The sequence below is a fragment of the Danio aesculapii genome, chromosome 1 (genome assembly GCF_903798145.1).
Source record: "Danio aesculapii chromosome 1, fDanAes4.1, whole genome shotgun sequence".
NCBI lineage: Eukaryota > Metazoa > Chordata > Actinopteri > Cypriniformes > Danionidae > Danio > Danio aesculapii.
Genome location: NC_079435.1, coordinates 60,353,388 through 60,371,671, shown reverse-complemented (window position 1 = coordinate 60,371,671; position 18,284 = coordinate 60,353,388). Strand labels below are relative to the sequence as shown.

General features: G+C 32.0%; 2 protein-coding genes across 2 annotated transcripts; one reads left to right on the top strand and one right to left on the bottom strand.

Moving 5' to 3' along the window:
- Nucleotides 1–601: 601 nt before the first annotated feature.
- LOC130233502 (uncharacterized) lies at nucleotides 602–6,796 on the bottom strand. The gene is made up of 5 exons (XM_056463570.1): nucleotides 6,618–6,796; nucleotides 5,816–6,124; nucleotides 4,017–4,283; nucleotides 2,916–2,987; nucleotides 602–1,942 (listed from the first exon to the last, which is right to left on the bottom strand). The coding sequence occupies exons 1-5, from the start codon at nucleotides 6,673–6,675 to the stop codon at nucleotides 1,911–1,913; spliced, it is 738 nt and encodes a 245-aa protein (XP_056319545.1). The 5' UTR covers nucleotides 6,676–6,796; the 3' UTR covers nucleotides 602–1,910.
- A 3,642-nt stretch (nucleotides 6,797–10,438) lies between these two features.
- LOC130233486 (uncharacterized) lies at nucleotides 10,439–17,786 on the top strand. The gene is made up of 6 exons (XM_056463545.1): nucleotides 10,439–10,540; nucleotides 13,362–13,661; nucleotides 13,800–13,990; nucleotides 15,845–15,896; nucleotides 16,040–16,180; nucleotides 16,747–17,786. The coding sequence occupies exons 1-6, from the start codon at nucleotides 10,483–10,485 to the stop codon at nucleotides 16,845–16,847; spliced, it is 843 nt and encodes a 280-aa protein (XP_056319520.1). The 5' UTR covers nucleotides 10,439–10,482; the 3' UTR covers nucleotides 16,848–17,786.
- Nucleotides 17,787–18,284: the final 498 nt, after the last annotated feature.

Below are 18,284 nucleotides of genomic sequence, written 5' to 3'. Positions count from 1 at the left end.
TATGACTAAATACAGAGCAAAAGTAGAGATGGGGAAAGAGAAACTGAAATCCTGAGACATGTTTAGTCTTTCACCAACAGTAAGCCGAATAAACTGCTTTAAAGATGCTTTAATTACCTCATTAATAAGTTGTAGCCTACTGAATCTTACAATAAAATATGCATCTTGTAAATCTGAAATAATACAAAATAATACATAGTTTAATCAACTTAATTTTCTAATAGGCACTTTTTGCTGTTTACACTTCCCTAAACAGAAATTCCCTCTGGTAGTTTTAGTTTTTACAATAGATGCATTATATATATTTGACAGATGATTTTATTTAAAGTAGCAATGCATTCAATCACAATCAGTGTTTGCTAACCTGCTGATCAAACTCATCATGTGAAACTGATTGCATTAAACTAAAGCAAACCTTGAGATTTACATGCATGTCATGCCTTTTCTCCTAACATAAGCTGGTCACACTTTACAATAAGTAGTAAATGTAAATGAATGTATTCACTAGCATTAACAAACAATGAACAATACATTTATAACAGTATTTAATAGTATTTGTTGATGTTATTTAATGAAACACAGTGCATTAACTAATGTTAACAAGCATTAATTTGATTTTACTAATAATATGCATTGGTAAATGTTGAACTTTATAAACAAGACGTGCTGCTGTAATGCTTGATTCTTATTGGCTGATGAACATTTTAAGGTGTCTAAAGTGTATTCAGACAGACAAACTGCTAAAGTAGACATCACAACTGTCGAAATACTGTATGTTTGTTATTCATAGCATGCATTTGTTCACTTTTATTCTGTATTTTGAGACTCAAATATGACTAAATACAGAGCAAAAGTAGAGATGGGGAAAGAGAAACTGAAATCCTGAGACATGTTTAGTCTTTCACCAACAGTACGCCGAATAAACTGCTTTACAGATGCTTTAATTACCTCATTAAGTTGTAGCCTACTGAATCTTACAAAAAAATATGCATTTATATTATAAATCTGGAATAATACATTATTTAATTAACTTTATTATTTTTTTAATATGCACTTTCTTGATAAGACAGAAATATCCTCTGGTAGTTTTAGTTTTTACAATAGATGCATTCAGACATTATATTTGACAGATGATTTTATTTAAAGTAGCAATGCATTCAATCACAATCAGTGTTTGCTAACCTGCTGATCAAACTCATCATCTGGAACTGACTGCATTAAACTAAAAAAATCAATGACACAATTTTGAAAACTAAAGCAAACGGCCTTCAAATGTACATGCATGTCATGCCTTTTCTCCTAATATAATCTGGTCACACTTTAAAATATGGATTTATTAGTAAATGTAAATAAATGCATTAACTAGCATGAACAAACAATGAACAACACATTTCTAACAGTATTTATTAGTCTCTGTTGATGTTAGTTAATGAAAATAGAGTCATTCATTGTTAGTTCATGTTAATTCACAGTGCATTCATTAATATTAACAAGCATTAATTAAGATTTTAATAATAACATGCATTGGTAAATTAGTATGATTAATAAAAGCTGTTCAAGTATTGCTCATTATTAATTTATGTTAGTAAATATTCACTTATTGTACAGTGTGACCCATAAGCTTTGTATTTATGGCTACTTATGGATGCACAATTACCCCAAAACTCTCTGCTTGATGGCAATAAGAGATTCTATAAGAGACATAAGATTATTCCTAGTCTTTATTTGCATACATAGCAGCAGATTCAGAGAAAAACATCCACATGTTGCATAATAAAGAGATCAAATGACAACAGTCAGAAGTAAAGATAGATAGCTCCAGTTGATTTAGTGAAAGGGCCAGGAAAATGAGTCGAAAAGAGAAGTTTGCATCTGTATGCACATGTAATGAGCATCCGCAGCATCATTCATCACTTCCTTCTCCTACATAAAGCACAGCAACCTTCAAGAACAAACACAGGACAATGATCAATACTTTGAAATCATATATCGAGCACACTCTATTAAAACACACTCCAAGCATGCTGTACTACTGCATTATATCAACTAACAGCCTAATAACTACAGGGTGGGCCATTTATATGGATACACCTTAATAAAATGGGAATGGTTGTGATATTAACGTCCTGTTTGTGGCACATTAGTATACGTAAGGGGGCAAACTTTTCAACACGGATGATGACCATGGTGGCCATTTTGAAGTCGGCCATCTTGGATCCAACTTTTGTTTTTTCAATAGAAAGAGGGTCATGTGACACATCAAACTTATTGGGAATTTCACAGGAAATACAATAGTGTGCTTAGTTTTAACGTAACTTTATTCATTCATAAGTTATTTACAAGTTTCTAACCACTTATAAAATGTGTTAAATGTGCTGCCCATTGTGTTGGATTGTCAATGCAAGCCTCTTATCCCACTCTTCACACACTGATAGCAACACCACAGGAGAAATGCCAGCACAGGCTTCCAGTAGCCATAGTTTTAGGTGCTGCACATTTTGTTTCCATATACATGGTCCACCCTGTAGTTTCAGCTAATGCAAAATAAAAGTCCTTCTGGAATTAAGCAAGTTAAATGCCATTTTTTACAACTCAGTCAATTCTCAAACTAAATTCTTGCTTAACATACTTTGCAAAATAGCAAATTAGACAAAAATGCACTTTGGAATGTTATATTTTTTAAGTTTGGAGGTGTTTAGCTTGAAGTCTGAAGTTTAAGAGGCTTCAGAGATTAAATTTGGAAGATTTTGAAAGTCATACAGTCTATTAGATCTTGTTATTAGCATGTCACTGCATGTTCCAGCTAATTGTGAGTAAATATAAATGCACATCTCACACTAAAATGATTATTTCTGTTTGGGGAAAAGTTGTTTAACAAATGCATAAAACAAAAATGAAACACAATATAATCTTACCACAAATCATTATGATGATGATAATAATGATAGTGATCGAAAGTATAGCAGCAATCATTTCTCCATATGTATCTATGAGGGAAAAAAAAACAATATAATCAGCATGTAAATTCAGCCAGTGCTTTTAAATGCAAGTTATAGATGTTAAAGCCAACCCAAAACCACCCTAAAGTTTTATTTTATGATCATTTGCTACACGAGACGAGATGTCCATGCAGGGCCGGAGTGGCATTCCTTTTCAGCCCTGGAGTTCAAGCCTTAGACCAGCCCACATCAGTTTACAACTGACTATATTAAAATAGTGTCATTAGAAACTGAATTGGAAATGACCCTATCACATGTTTTTCATTAATATGAGAACATTAAAGGGTAGCTTAATCTCCAACACTATTCTTTAAAACATCACAATGTCCTTTCCTGCAATATCTGAATATATATTCTGTGCAAAATCCTTTTTAGATATCCAGTCCTTTGTAACGGTGGTCACACAAAAAATTAAATAAAATATGTACACCAGTATAAGTAACCCAAACAGTATTATATGTCTTAACACTGAAAAAAAAACACTCAGGTGAGGTTCAAACTCAGGTCGACGGCATTGTAACACAACGTGCTGACCACTGGACCACAATGGCACTGTTATGCTGGATTAGTTGGCGGTTCATTCCACTGTGGCAACCCCTGATTAATGAGGGGATTAAGCCGAAAATAAAATAAATGAATGAATGAATGAATATTTATATTTTTGGTAATTAAAAACCACATCCTGTCTCATTTCAGAGGCCGCTGCCTGGAAGTCGCTTATTTTGGCTATGCCTGAATACATCAAGACAAACTTCAAGACTGAAATGAAATACACTGTTTTCCACCAAGGCAACCCAGGGGGCTGAAATATTATTGGCTTAACTTGCAGTGGGTGGAGTTACAGCAATAAAAACAAAGGCAGACATTCTGATCCAGAACACACACATTCTTAAAAGAGAATATCTGACTTCAGCAGTATTGTTTCTCAGATAAACAAGTATGTTCACTTAGCATGTTTCTTAAATATCTGCAAACATATTATGCTATTTTTATGCTTTAAAATGTATAGCAGCTTACCATAAAACAGCTCTGCCTCATAGACTGGATCACTGGTCTCACTGCTGACTGCGTTCTTCAGTGTACAGGTGTAAAACTCCTCAGGGTTACTGCTGTTGGTCACTGTGATGGTCCTCATATTAGGATCTCTGCTGTTTAGCGTCCGTCCGGCTGAGTTCTGCCAGATTACTGTAATCTCAGAGGATACGCTGCCCTCACAATTCAGAGTACAGACAGGAATATTTTCCAGATCACAGTTTGTTTTTATGTCAGGTTTGCTGACAGGCTCTGTGAATTAACATAAACAAATAGAGAGCAACGTATTTAGATTCTGGTCCAAATGTTCTTTACAACACTCTCAGAAATAAAGGACACAATCGGTCACTGGGATGGCCTTTTTTGTTCCTAAAAATGTATATTAATACCATATTAATTCCATATTAATACCTAAGTACCCAATGTACCTTAGAGTAATTTAAATGTACAATAGTTTACCCTAAATGTACTACTGTCCACCTGTATGGTACAACAAAATTGTTTTGTCTAATGATTAGGAGGCTTTAATATAATATATATATATATATATATATATATATATATATATATATATATATATATATATATCTATATATATATATATAGAGAGAGAGAGAGAGAGAGAGAGAGAGAGAGAGAGAGAGAGAGAGAGAAAGAAAAGTTTGCATGAGTTTCCTCCTGGAGCTCCCCCACAAATCCCAACACATCCGCTATAGGGGAATTGGGTGAGCTAAAATTTCCCGTAGTGTATGTATGTGAATGAGAGTGTATGGGTTAGAAGGGCATGTGCCGGATAAGTTGGTGGTTCAGTCCACTGTGGCAACCCCAGATTAATAAGGGGATAAAAAGAAAATGAATGAATGAATGAATGAATAAATAAATAAATAAATATATAAATAAATAAATAAATAAATAAAATAAAGAATAATTAAAAAAATAAATAACAAAAAGAATAAAGAATAATTAAACAAACAAATAAATAAATAAAATAAAGAATAAATAAATAAATAAATAATAATTAAATAAAAAAAGACATAAAAAATAAAGTAAAAAATAATTAAATAAATATGAATAAATAAATAAAGGAATATCTAAATATAATAATTAATAAATACAGTAAAAAGTACAAAAAGTAATAAATACAAATTAAATACATAAATAAAAAATAATTAAATAAATAAATAAAATAAATAATAATTAAACAAATAAAAATAAATAAATAAATATAATAAAGAACAATTAAATAAATAAAGAATATTTAAATAAATGAAGAATAAATGAATTAATAAAGAATAATTAAATGAATAAATAAAATAAAATAAAGAATAATTAAATAAATAAATAAAATAAAATTAAGAATAATTAAATAAATAAAATAAAGAATAATTAAATAAATAAAGAATAAATGAATGAATAAAGAATAATTAAATGAATAAAGAATAAATGAATGAATAAAGAATAATTAAATGAATAAAGAATAAATGAATTAATAAAGAATAATTAAATGAATAAATAAAATAAAGAATAAAATAAATAAATAAAATAAAGAATAATTAAATATATATATATATATATATATATATATATATATATATATATATATATATATATATATATATATATATATATATATATATATATATATATATATATATATATATATATATATAATAAAGAATCAATAAATAAATCAATAATAAAAAAATAAATAAATATATAAGCATAAATAAAATTAGCCTTTTTTTTTTGCAAATATAAATAACAATAGCTCCAGCTTATCTTACTCATAACAGTCAGGCGGAACTGCTTTCTCTGCTCTTTACTGTTGATGTCAATAGTGTAAACGCCAGTGTGTTTGAGCTGTAAATATTTCAGAGTGAGCTCTCCAGTGTGTCTGTTCAGACTAGCGTGGGCTCTGAAGTTGGGGTTGGGAATTTCAGTGCTGCCATCATCCTGGTCCCATTCAATGACTTTCACAACAACTCCAGCATTGTTTCTGTGCTTCCATATAATGCTGCTGGTGGTAGGAGGCAGAAATCCAGACACTGGAGTGAAAGTAGCTTCAGCCTCCACAGCTTTTGTCACATCATCACCTGTAAATCAGACAGTCATGTGAAATTACGCTGTATTAAAAATGATACTCATAGTTTTAGAGAACTATATCTGAGCTCAATCTGTATTTATCATTATTTAAACCAAATCAAAGCTGTCACGATGCAGTCTATTCTTCATTTATATGATCTTTAATTAAACAGAGTGATCTAAAAACCTTAATTTAAGTCATTTTAAAACACTTTTATTCTGTTTAAGCACTTTATTAAACATAAAACGACTCAATTTAATTAGATTTTAATAGAAATACATTTTATTTTAGTGTTTTACTATAATTAAATCTTATAGATGACTTATTCTTCAGCAAAATTGCATGTTTTATTAAACGTAATCCTATTTATTTGTAATTGTTTGACTATTAACTTCATAGCAAAGCATGTTTAGCCATTTTTAGTCAAATAATCATTCAGTCCCAGCTCCCATCACCATCACAGCACTTTGCATCCGCATCTAAACACAAAGCTGAACATTTACCTGAAACAGATCGCCAGAATATCATCATCCAAAGAACATTAGTCCCTCTGAAAAGCATCTTCACACCGTTTGTCCTGCTCTGGATCGATCTCCTGTGTTTTCTGTAAATATGTAATGTATTCCTGCATCTGTGAGTCTTTTGAGCGCATATAACAGAGCCCTTTTTGTTTGCGCAAGTCTGTGAGATGAGTTCAGTGACTTTGTTGTTTACTGCCTCTTGTGGCAGAAAAGCCACATTAACATGATAAAAAAGAAAGACGAGAGAAGAAACTCAAAATAAATGTCAGGAAAAAGATTTTTATTATTTTTGTCTCTTTTTCTTTTCATAAACTATTATTTATATTGCTTTAAAGGTCATATATTAACTAAACTTCTGTATGAGTGTGATATGCTGTGCATACTAATGAAGCATTTATGCACAAGTAGATAAATCAGAGTTCATCCACATATTTACTGCTAAAATTCCCTGACTTTTCCATGATTTTTCCACGACGAGTAAATTTTCATAACCTAATATTTCATGCATTGTCTACATATGATGGCAAAAGAAAAACAATGCATGTTCAAATTTATCCCAGCATATCATAAAACATGCAACAATCTATTTAGTTTCAATTTATATTTATATCTATGTAAAATTGATTTAGATAATGCTTACACCGCACTAATAATGTGAGAGTATGTGACTGGATGAGGACAGACTACACTGTAAAAAATGAATCTTGAGGCTTGTAATTAATTCATTAAAAAATTGATGTGGTCATTAAAAATAATGTGCATATTTTCTTTAAAAAATTAATATTCTGCATTTATTATAAAATATTGAGAAGATTTTGCTAATAAAACTAAGATTTAAATTTCACTTATTTTTTTTAAGCAAACTAGTGCAATTATTGAGCTTAATTTGAGAAACCAATTAAGCTAATAATATTGAGGAACCATTATTGTACCATTTTGTTATCAGTGTAACATGTAATAAAATGATAATTGGCCAAAATGTATTGTGTATGTATTTCATTATACATTATATATTTGACATTTTATGAATGAGTCATTTTCATTAATAAATTTGAGTAAATGGTGATATATTTGCATATATTATAAAAGCACATTCCACTAATAATATTAAAATCATCATCTATCACTCAAAAAAACTAGTAATTTTCACATGATTTATTTAAGTGTTTTTGTTAAAAAAAAATAAATATGAATAAAAGGTGGTGGATTTGCTTGAATTATAAAAGCACATTCTGCTAATAATATTAAAATCTTCATCTATCACTCAAAAATGACTACATAATTTTCACATGATTCATTCAAGGTGTTTTTCCTAAAAAGATCAAGTCTTGAAATTTACTTACAAATTATACGTGCAATAGTGTTACCACAATTTTTTTAGTAAATAGCACATAAGATTTTTTACAGTGTAGATGTCACGACAACTAACCCAAGGTTTCCTCTAATGACTTTATTTTGCTGGAGTTTATAGCCGTTTCATTACGCATTAATGCTGTTTTGTAGGTCCATCGGAGACATTAATAAATATTCCTCGCAAATCTAATAAATGTTGGAGACATACTCTACATAAAAGCGCTAATTCACACTTCAGCAGTGCTTATTTGAGAGCGCATAAGAAAATCTTCACTTGAGCAACCAACTCAATCTCACGGCAATTCGTAACTTTTTTTTTAGTGGCTAATTCGTACAAATTCGTACAATCTAATTTGTACAATTTAGTACGATTTGCTCATCCTCCAATGACGGTTGGGTTTAGGGGCGGGGTTAGGTGCCACACCTCCTTTTTAAAATCGTACAATTTAGTACGACTGATCTCGTACGAATTCGTACGAATTAGCCACTAAACTGTCAAAACGTCAAATACTTACGTTTTCTCGTGAGATCAGGCTGGAGCAGCTTATATTTGAGGGTGTGCAAGAAGTTTTGTGCACGAGCAGAGGAAATCGCATACTCGTATTACATGAATGCGATCTCGACTTGTAATACTGCGCTCACGACATTTGTCAATGAAATAACGCCACATTGGTAGATCTGTTTAAATGGCCTGCCACAGCTGGAAAAAAATCCTAGAGGAAACACTGTAAGCTGTATTAAAGTATACAGATATCCGTTTTCCATGAGTTTTCCAAAACCTTGTGGGTTTTTCTGTTTTTCCAAAACTTTTCCAGGCCTGGAAAATGCCATGTCAAAATTCCATGACTTTTCATGACCATATGAACCCTGATAAATGCTTGTGCAAAATGCCCCGCGCTTTCCTGTCAATACTCTCCACTGTCCTATCTAATAAAGGTGAAAACCCAGAGATACTTAATAATACTTATTTTTTGTTTCCCTTATCATCTGTGTTCTCATTTTCATTCAGCATCATTAGAGACTCACTGAATGTTACGTCTCATCCGATTTTATAACTTAATAACTTAAACACGTAACACCTGTTTTAACTCATTTTTATCTGTTTTAATCATTTTTAGGTCTTTTAATCAACTTTATTTCCTTGTTTCTGTTATTCTTGATTACGTAAGAATGTGCAAACCCCACACAGAAATGACAACTGGCTAGCAGAGGCTTAAAGGGCACCTATGGTGAAAAATCTCTCTCTCTCTGTGTTTGTGTATACCTGCGCTATGTGTGTGTGTGTGTCTACGCTATGTGTGTGTGTGTGTGTGTGTCTGCGCTATGTGTGTGTGTGTGTGTGTGTCTACGCTATGTGTGTGTGTGTGTGTGTGTGTGTGTGTGTGTGTGTGTGTGTGTGTGTGTGTGTATGTGTCTGCGCTATGTGTGTGTGTCCTCGCTGTGTGTGTGCGTGAACTTTGTACTGATTGTTAAAGTACTTACTGTAATATTTCTCACACACGTTACGTGAGATCTGCTTAGTGAGGCAGCCGAGGGCGGCGATTGCTGACAGGCAGGTGGGAACGGTGGGCGGGGAGGACTAGCCTTAAAGGGCCAGTACAAAAAAAACAGCAACAACTTTTTTCAGCTATAATATAGACCCTTCAAACAGCTCTAATAAAGAATCTGATGGGTGTTTTGAGCTGAAACTTGACAGACACATTCTCGGGACACAAAAGACTTATATTAAATATAAAAAAGGGGTAACCTATGTGCCCTTTAAAACAATGATCTTCTTGCTGTGAGGCAACAGTGCTAATTACTGAGCCACCGTGCCACCCCAAATTTAAAATCATTTAGCCAAAATACTTGTCAAAATAAAGTTCGTCACAAAACTTACTTCCATTTGCTGAAACACAGAGAACATTGAAAACATCTTCGATAGGGTTGGAATAGCCCTCCTATGCCATGAGTTGTCTGTCACTGCAATGCCTCCTACGCTCCTGGGACTAACCTAGAATGATCATAAGCCTGTGATTACGTCAATGTGTTATGATTACTAAGTTTTTCCCCTGTATTATTTACATTGATATGACAGGATGTATTCATTACAGCTGCCACTCTTGCACACTGTTGGCTCTGCACTGCACGCCTCCAGCCGCATGTATTCTTCCGGAGAGAATCGGAAAGCAACTTCATCTTAAACCTATTAAAATACATCTTTGGAGAAATTATGGATGCGGTAGTACTTTAATGTCACTCAAGACTAATATGAGATCGAATACAGTGAGCATGTTACATCTCTAATAGGAATATGTCCCATAACACACTAGAAAGTAACCATAAACGCACCCACTTTCATTTCACATCAGTGACGTCAGCTAGAGGTTTACCTGCAGTCTCAGTATGGAAAGAAAAGGAAACCATTATCAACTTTATGATCACAAACAGGAAACTCTTCTTTTCTTCAGACGATTGTTGAAAGTTTTGAGTATTTGCTGTATTTAGTAGAGCAATGAGCTGTCAACACAATCTCTTACTTTTATTCCTCTGTGACTTCGCTGCGCTCACTGGTAGGTTCTGATTTCTCTTAATATAGACGTGTGAACAGACTGTTTTAATTAAATTGTAATAAGAATAAGCTGCAATTAAAATATAAGAACATTTATTAACAGATTACTGGCATGCCCAGACTAAAAGGTCTAATTCAGCAAGTTGTGTTCATAATCGGGGCTCATTTGCTTTCCTGTTGGTTATACAGTGCTCAGCATATATGCGTACACCCTTCACAAATCTATATTTTAATATGTTTTTAATAGGAAGCTCTACAATATTATATTGGTGCATTTACATTAGATTAGTCAGTACTGAAGCCAAATCTGCAGCTTATTTAACAAAATAACTTATGATAACAGTCCAAAAACTAGTACAGCAAAATTTTATTGTTATAGAAAAATATTAATTATTAAAACTGAGAATAATATTAAAATATTATATAATATTATATATTTAATATTACAAATGTCAAATTTAATAAACAGGAAAAATCAAGAGAAGCAAAAAAATGTAAAAATTTAGTTGAAAATTTGTAGGTTGTGATTTAATTCTGCAATATTTTGCTTGAATTTAATTGAATTTGAATTCAATTTCTAAATGTGTTTGGTGGCTAAAATATTAATTTAATAAATATATCTATTTAATAAATCTGTTTTGCTTAAATGCAGCAAAACACATTGCCTATATTCACTAAGAAATCCCTGCACAGTAGGCTATTATTTAGTCGGCTATTATTTAGTTATTTATTTTTTGTGTCATTCTACTAAAACATCCATTTTAAACACCTTTATTTTTAGGATTTTTGAGTCACAATTTTGAATTAACAATTTCTACTTGGCCATAATCATTTGGCTTGAAGTCTTTTGGCTTTTACTTATTTCATAATATTTTAGCTGTTTAAATTCTGATAATAGGTCACACTATCTAATGTGGATTCCTATTTGTGACAACTTGTTGAAAACAAACAAAAAATATAATGCATGTATATTTTTCCTAACATCCCTTGAATCTTACTACTACGGGGCGTTTCTAAGAGTGTGAGTGTTGTTTTAGTTGACACACACACACACACACACACGCACGCACACACGCACGCACAAATAATTATTTAATCAGTAATTCACATGCATTTTATATAAAATTTAAATGGATTTTATAATTTAATTTATTACATTCTCTTATGACCATATATGATATATCGCTTATATATATATATATATATATATATATATATATATATATATATATATATATATATATATATATATATATATATATATATATATATATATATATATACACACAGTTGAAGTGAGAATTATTAGCCCACCTGTTTATTTTTTCCCCAGTTAACTGAGAGAAGATTTGTTCAACACATTTCTAATCATAATAGTTTTAATAACTCATCTCTAATAACTGATTTATTTTCTCTTTGTCATGATGACAGTAAATAATATTAGACTAGATATTCTTCAAGACACTTCTATACAGCTTAAAGTGACATTTAAAGGCTTAACCAGGTTTATTAGGTTAACTAGGCAGGTTAGGATAATTAGGCAATTATTGTATAACGATGGTTTGTTCTGGAGACTATCGAAAACAAAATATAGCTTAAAGGGGCTAATAATATTGACCTTAAAATGGTGTTTAAAAAATTAAAAACTGCTTTTATTCTAGCCGAAATAAAACAAATAAGACTTTCTCCAGAAGAAAAAATATTATCAGACACACTGTGAAAATTTCCTGCATCTGTTAAACATCATTTGGGAAATATTTAAAAAAGAAAAATAAAAAAAATCAAAGGGGGCTAATAATTCTGACTTCAACTGTGTGTGTGTGTGTGTGTGTATATATATATATATATATATATATATATATATATATATATATATATATATATATATATATTTTTTTTTTTTTTTTTTTTTTAATTAATTATAAATATTATTATTAATTAATTTGTTTATTTTTCTCTCCAAGTGATATTTAACAGAGCAATGAAATAGTCACACTATTACTTCTCGAGAATTTGTTTTTTTTGTTTGGCTATAATAAAAGCAGTTTCATAAAAATGTCCAGCATAATCGTGCTATTAAGCTTACTGAAATGTTGCTGACAATAGCTAAAAAATGCACTACTTTAAAATGGAAAACAGACACTGATGTACCAATTGGACTGTATTGCAACTTTGGTATACCAAGTTTGCAACTGTATACCATTGGAGAAGACTACATATTCTTTGAGAGGAAAGGGTGAATTAGTTTAACAGATTTGGAATCCATTTTGAATTATAATAAAACAGTGCCACATGATTTGATTTGACAATATAGTTTTTCTCCACTGGTTTATACTGTAGCTTTTTATTTATTTATTTTTTATACTGTGTGTGTATGTTGTACTTTTGTTTGTGTGCTGCTTAGTTTTAATGATCTGTGTTGCTAACTTTTGAAAAACCTAAATAAAAATATATTTATTTTCATTATTATTATTATTATCATTATTATTACAATTTTGAGGTGATTATTATTAACCCCTTTAACATTTTTTTTATTAACTACAGAACAAACCAGTTAACCTAATTAACCAAGTTAAGTCTTTAAATGTCACTTTACTAGTATCTTGAAAAATAAATAGAAAAATATTATGCACTGTCATCATGGCAAAGAGAAAAGAAATCAGAAATTAGAACTATGATTAAACGTGTTGAAACAAAAACTTCTCTTCATTAAACAACACTTGAGAAATAGGTTTAAAATAATTACAATTTCACATGAAGGCTAATCATTTAGCTTTAACTGGATGTAGAATGTTAACTTAAAATCATTTTATTGATTACAGTCTCAGCACAGACATGTGGAGAACATGTGCTAGAAGGAACATCCTGCAGCATTAATGGGAAAACAACAAACAATGTAAAAGCTGCTGATATCAGATGGGGCTTTACCTCCAGTGATGGAACCACAACTGAATGGAAAAAAGGACCCAACAGAAAACCTCCAGCAGGAATAACAATAGAAGAAGACGGATCTTTAAGATTTAAAAGTGTTCGTCAGAGTAACACCGGCACATATAAATACACTGCTTTTGATGCCAGTGGCCAAGAGATCAGTGCTGAAACTGTGGAACTGAGAGTTTATGGTAAGAAGACAAATATTTATAGCCTTCATACATATTAACTAAAAATTTCACTGCAATATTTTCACTATATACTGCATACACTGCATATTTCTGTGGGAGTTTGTGACTCAGCAAATAACCCTCATGTTTCTGTTACAGCGAAGACTCCTAAACCTACTGTGAGGAGTGAATGCACAACTAATAGTGTGATACTCATCTGTGACACTGTAAACTATAAAGATCTGACTATATCCTGGTATGAAGACGACAAGATCCTGAAGGATGAAACAAAACCTTTTCTTACCTTACTGCGGTCTAAAATAAAGAAGAACAAATGGTACTCATGTGGTGTAAGTAATCCTGCCAGCTATAGAGGGCCAAACCTGCAGAAAATTAAAAAAATAAAGAAATAAATGCACACAAATAGATAGATAGATAGATAGATAGATAGATAGATAGATAGATAGATAGATAGATAGATAGATAGATAGATAGATAGATAGATAGATAGATAGATAGATAGATAGATAGATAGATAGACGGACGGATGGATAGATGGATAGATAGACAGACAGACAGACAGACAAAGAGATAGATGGATAGACAGACAGACAGACAGACAGACAGACAGGTAAGTAGGTAGGTGACTGACAGACAGACAGACAGACAGACAGACAGACAGACAGACAGACAGACGGATAGATAGACGGATGGACAGATAGACAGATAGATAGATAGACGGATGGACAGATAGATAGATAGATAGATAGATAGATAGATAGATAGATAGATAGATAGATAGATAGATAGATAGATAGATAGATAGATAGATAGATAGATAGATAGATAGATAGATAGATAGATAGATAGATAGATAGATAGATAGACAGACAGACAGACAAGTAGGTAGGTGACTGATAGACAGACAGACAGACAGACAGACAGACAGAGAGATAGATGGATAGATAGATAGATAGATAGATAGATAGATAGATAGATAGATAGATAGATAGATAGATAGATAGATAGATAGATAGATAGATAGATAGATAGATAGATAGATAGATAGATAGATAGATAGATAGATAGACGGACGGATGGATAGATGGATAGATAGACAGACAGACAGACAGACAAAGAGATAGATGGATAGACAGACAGACAGACAGACAGACAGACAGGTAAGTAGGTAGGTGACTGACAGACAGACAGACAGACAGACAGACAGACAGACAGACAGACAGACAGACGGATAGATAGACGGATGGACAGATAGACAGATAGATAGATAGACGGATGGACAGATAGATAGATAGATAGATAGATAGATAGATAGATAGATAGATAGATAGATAGATAGATAGACGGATGGACAGATAGATAGATAGATAGATAGATAGATAGATAGATAGATAGATAGATAGATAGATAGATAGATAGATAGATAGATAGATAGATAGATAGATAGATAGACAGACAGACAGACAGACAGACAGACAGACAAGTAGGTAGGTGACTGATAGACAGACAGACAGACAGACAGACAGACAGAGAGATAGATGGATAGATAGATAGATAGATAGATAGATAGATAGATAGATAGATAGATAGATAGATAGATAGATAGATAGATAGATAGATAGATAGATAGATAGATAGATAGATAGATAGATAGATAGACAAGTAGGTAGGTGACTGATAGACAGACAGACAGACAGACAGGTAGGTAGGTGACAGACAGACAGACAGACAGACAGACAGGTAGGTAGGTAGGTGACAGACAGACAGACAGACAGACAGACAGACAGACAGACAGACAGACAGGTAGGTAGGTAGGTGACAGACAGACAGACAGACAGACAAGAAAAACTGATGTAGCAATAGAAAAATAAATACAAGTAATATATGATTTAATAAAACAGGATAAAATTATGAAATAATTCATTTCTCGTTTGTAATTATTGTGATTTTAATTAATATTTTATAATTTAAACTGCATTTTATTTGTTGTTTTATTTATTTATGCATTGACTTTTATATTGATTTCAGTATGCGTTTTCGTTTTTCTCTTTATTTATTACCGCATTGCTTTAATTCCATATTTATTTGTATGTTCATTTATTTTTGCTTGGTTAGGATTAATTATAATTCAAAATACAATTTATCTGTAATATATTATACATATGTATTATATACATATATAGGTTCGGTCTTCCCCAGTCAGCAGTGAACAGAGTGACATGATTACAGTTTCAAGTAAGTGAAGTTTACTGCACATGATTCTCACTCCTGAAATGTACTGACTTTACGTTTTAGGATTTTTAATTGCATTAAATAGATTTATTCAAATGTACTTGTTTGTTATTGATTGCATGATTACATCTGTTCTTATCCTACAGGTAGCAGACCAGGCATTTGCTTAGATTTCTGGGTTCTGTTGAGCATTTTAGCAGGTGGAGGAGCTCTTCTGCTTCTCCTATTATCTGTTCTCATCTGCTTTGCATGTCGAAGTTATAGCCAACACAAGAAGGACCAACCAAGTAAGTATATTTTTAAGATATACTTCTAAGATTAGCTCTCATGTTAATTTTTATTCTTTTTCAAATGTTTCCCAAATGATGTTGAACAGATTTAGGAAATTTTCGCAGTATGTCTGATAATATTTTTTCTTCTGTTTGTTTTATTTCAGCTATAATAAAAGCAGTTTTAAAATTTTTAAACACCATTTTAAGGTCAATATTAGCCCCTTTAAGCTATATATTTTTTCGATAGTCAAACCATCGTTATATAATTACTTGATGAGTTATTAAAACTATTATGTTTAGAAACGTGTTGAAAAAATCTGCTCTTCGTTAAACAGAAATGGGGGAAAAATATACAGGAGGGCTAATATTTCTGGCATTTATCAGTATTTTGCATTAGATTGAACATGTTGGATTATGTAATGTGTAATGTGTTTTCCTTATTATGAAACTAAAGAAGATAAAAGGTGCGCCTATAAAACAAATAAAATCAACTGTATGATTGTTTCTCAGGGAGAATTCAGATTTCAGCTGTGAAAAATCGATAACATTAGGATTCATTTGTCTTCTCTATTTTATCACAGGTTTTGAGACCCACTTTGTCTACAGCAATGACGAAGAAACAGACTATGAAACCATAAATGTAACAAAGCATAAGAAAGCAACAACCTGCAACATCTCTTAGACATGATTGTACATGGAATATGACATTTTTATTCATCATAATCACCTAACATTTCTGTACTTCAGAAAATTCACTCGCTTTCCTTTGGCTTAGTCCCTGAGTAATCAGGGGTCGCCACAGTGTAATGATCCACCAATTTCTCTGACATACGCTTTGTACGGCAGATGCCCTTCCAGCCATAATCCAGCACTAAAGAAAATAGGGCTGAAGCTTATAATTGAATAAAATAATCAAGTCAATTTGTAGTAATCGAGCTATGTGTACATTTTTTTTTTATCAATTTAATGCACAAGGATGTTATGTAGGTGCAGTGGAAATGCCAAAAGGAGAACATGCAAACTCCACACAGAAATGCCAACTGACCCAGTTAGGACTCAAACCAGTGACCTTCTTACTGTGAAGTGACAGTGCTAACCATCTATCCATCCTCATTACAGTTTACTGTAGTAAAAATGAAAGTATACTACATTATTTCTGTTTATCGGTTCACTAGGGCGTCACAGTGGGTAGCACAATCGCCTCACAACAAGAAGGTCACTGGTTCGAGCCTCAGCTGGGCCAGTTGCCATTACTATGTGGAGTCTGCATGCACAGTCCAAACACATGCGCTATAGTAGAATTGGGTTAGCTAAATTGTCCGTAGTGTATGAGTGTGAATGAGTGTGTATGGGTGTTTCCCAGTGATGGGTTGCAGCTGGAAGGGCATCTGCTGCGTGAAACATATGCTGGATAAGTTGGCGATTTATTCCGCTGTGGCGACCCCAGATTAATAAAGGGACTAAGCTGAAAAGAAAATGAATGAATGCTTAATTTCCAGTCTATTTGACATGCTCGTTATATTTAATTACATGCTTAAGACACAAATAGACTTCATTAAACATGTACACACAGACATCGACTATATGCTATGAAACTGCAGGTAAACAATGTTTATTTATAATAACTTGTGTTAGATTGTAACTTTGACTTCATTTGATTGTAATGCAATAATGTTCACCTTTTGTAAAGCTGCTTTGAAACAATAATTATTGTTAATGTAATTTCTGGTGAAATAAAACCTTCTTGCTGTGAGATGACAGTGCTAACCACTAAGCCACCGTGCCCTCTGTGCAGAAAACGGGCTGCAACAATTGTTTCAAAGTTAGTGCATGTGATAAATACACACTTACAAGAGTAAACAACTCTTCTTGACAACAGTCTAAATATAAACACTATAACCTGTGTAACTAGTAGACCAGACAGAATCTATCAGCATCTTTTGCTATTTCTGCTGTGAATTTTGTAAAAATCTGCGGATTTATGCAGAATAATTTTGAGTATCATAACTAAACACCTAATATATGAAATAAAAAAATAATACATGTGTAACTTTAATTCAATGTTTACAATGCAAATCTAATTAGTCCACTTATTTGGTAAATAAAGCAAGTCTCATAT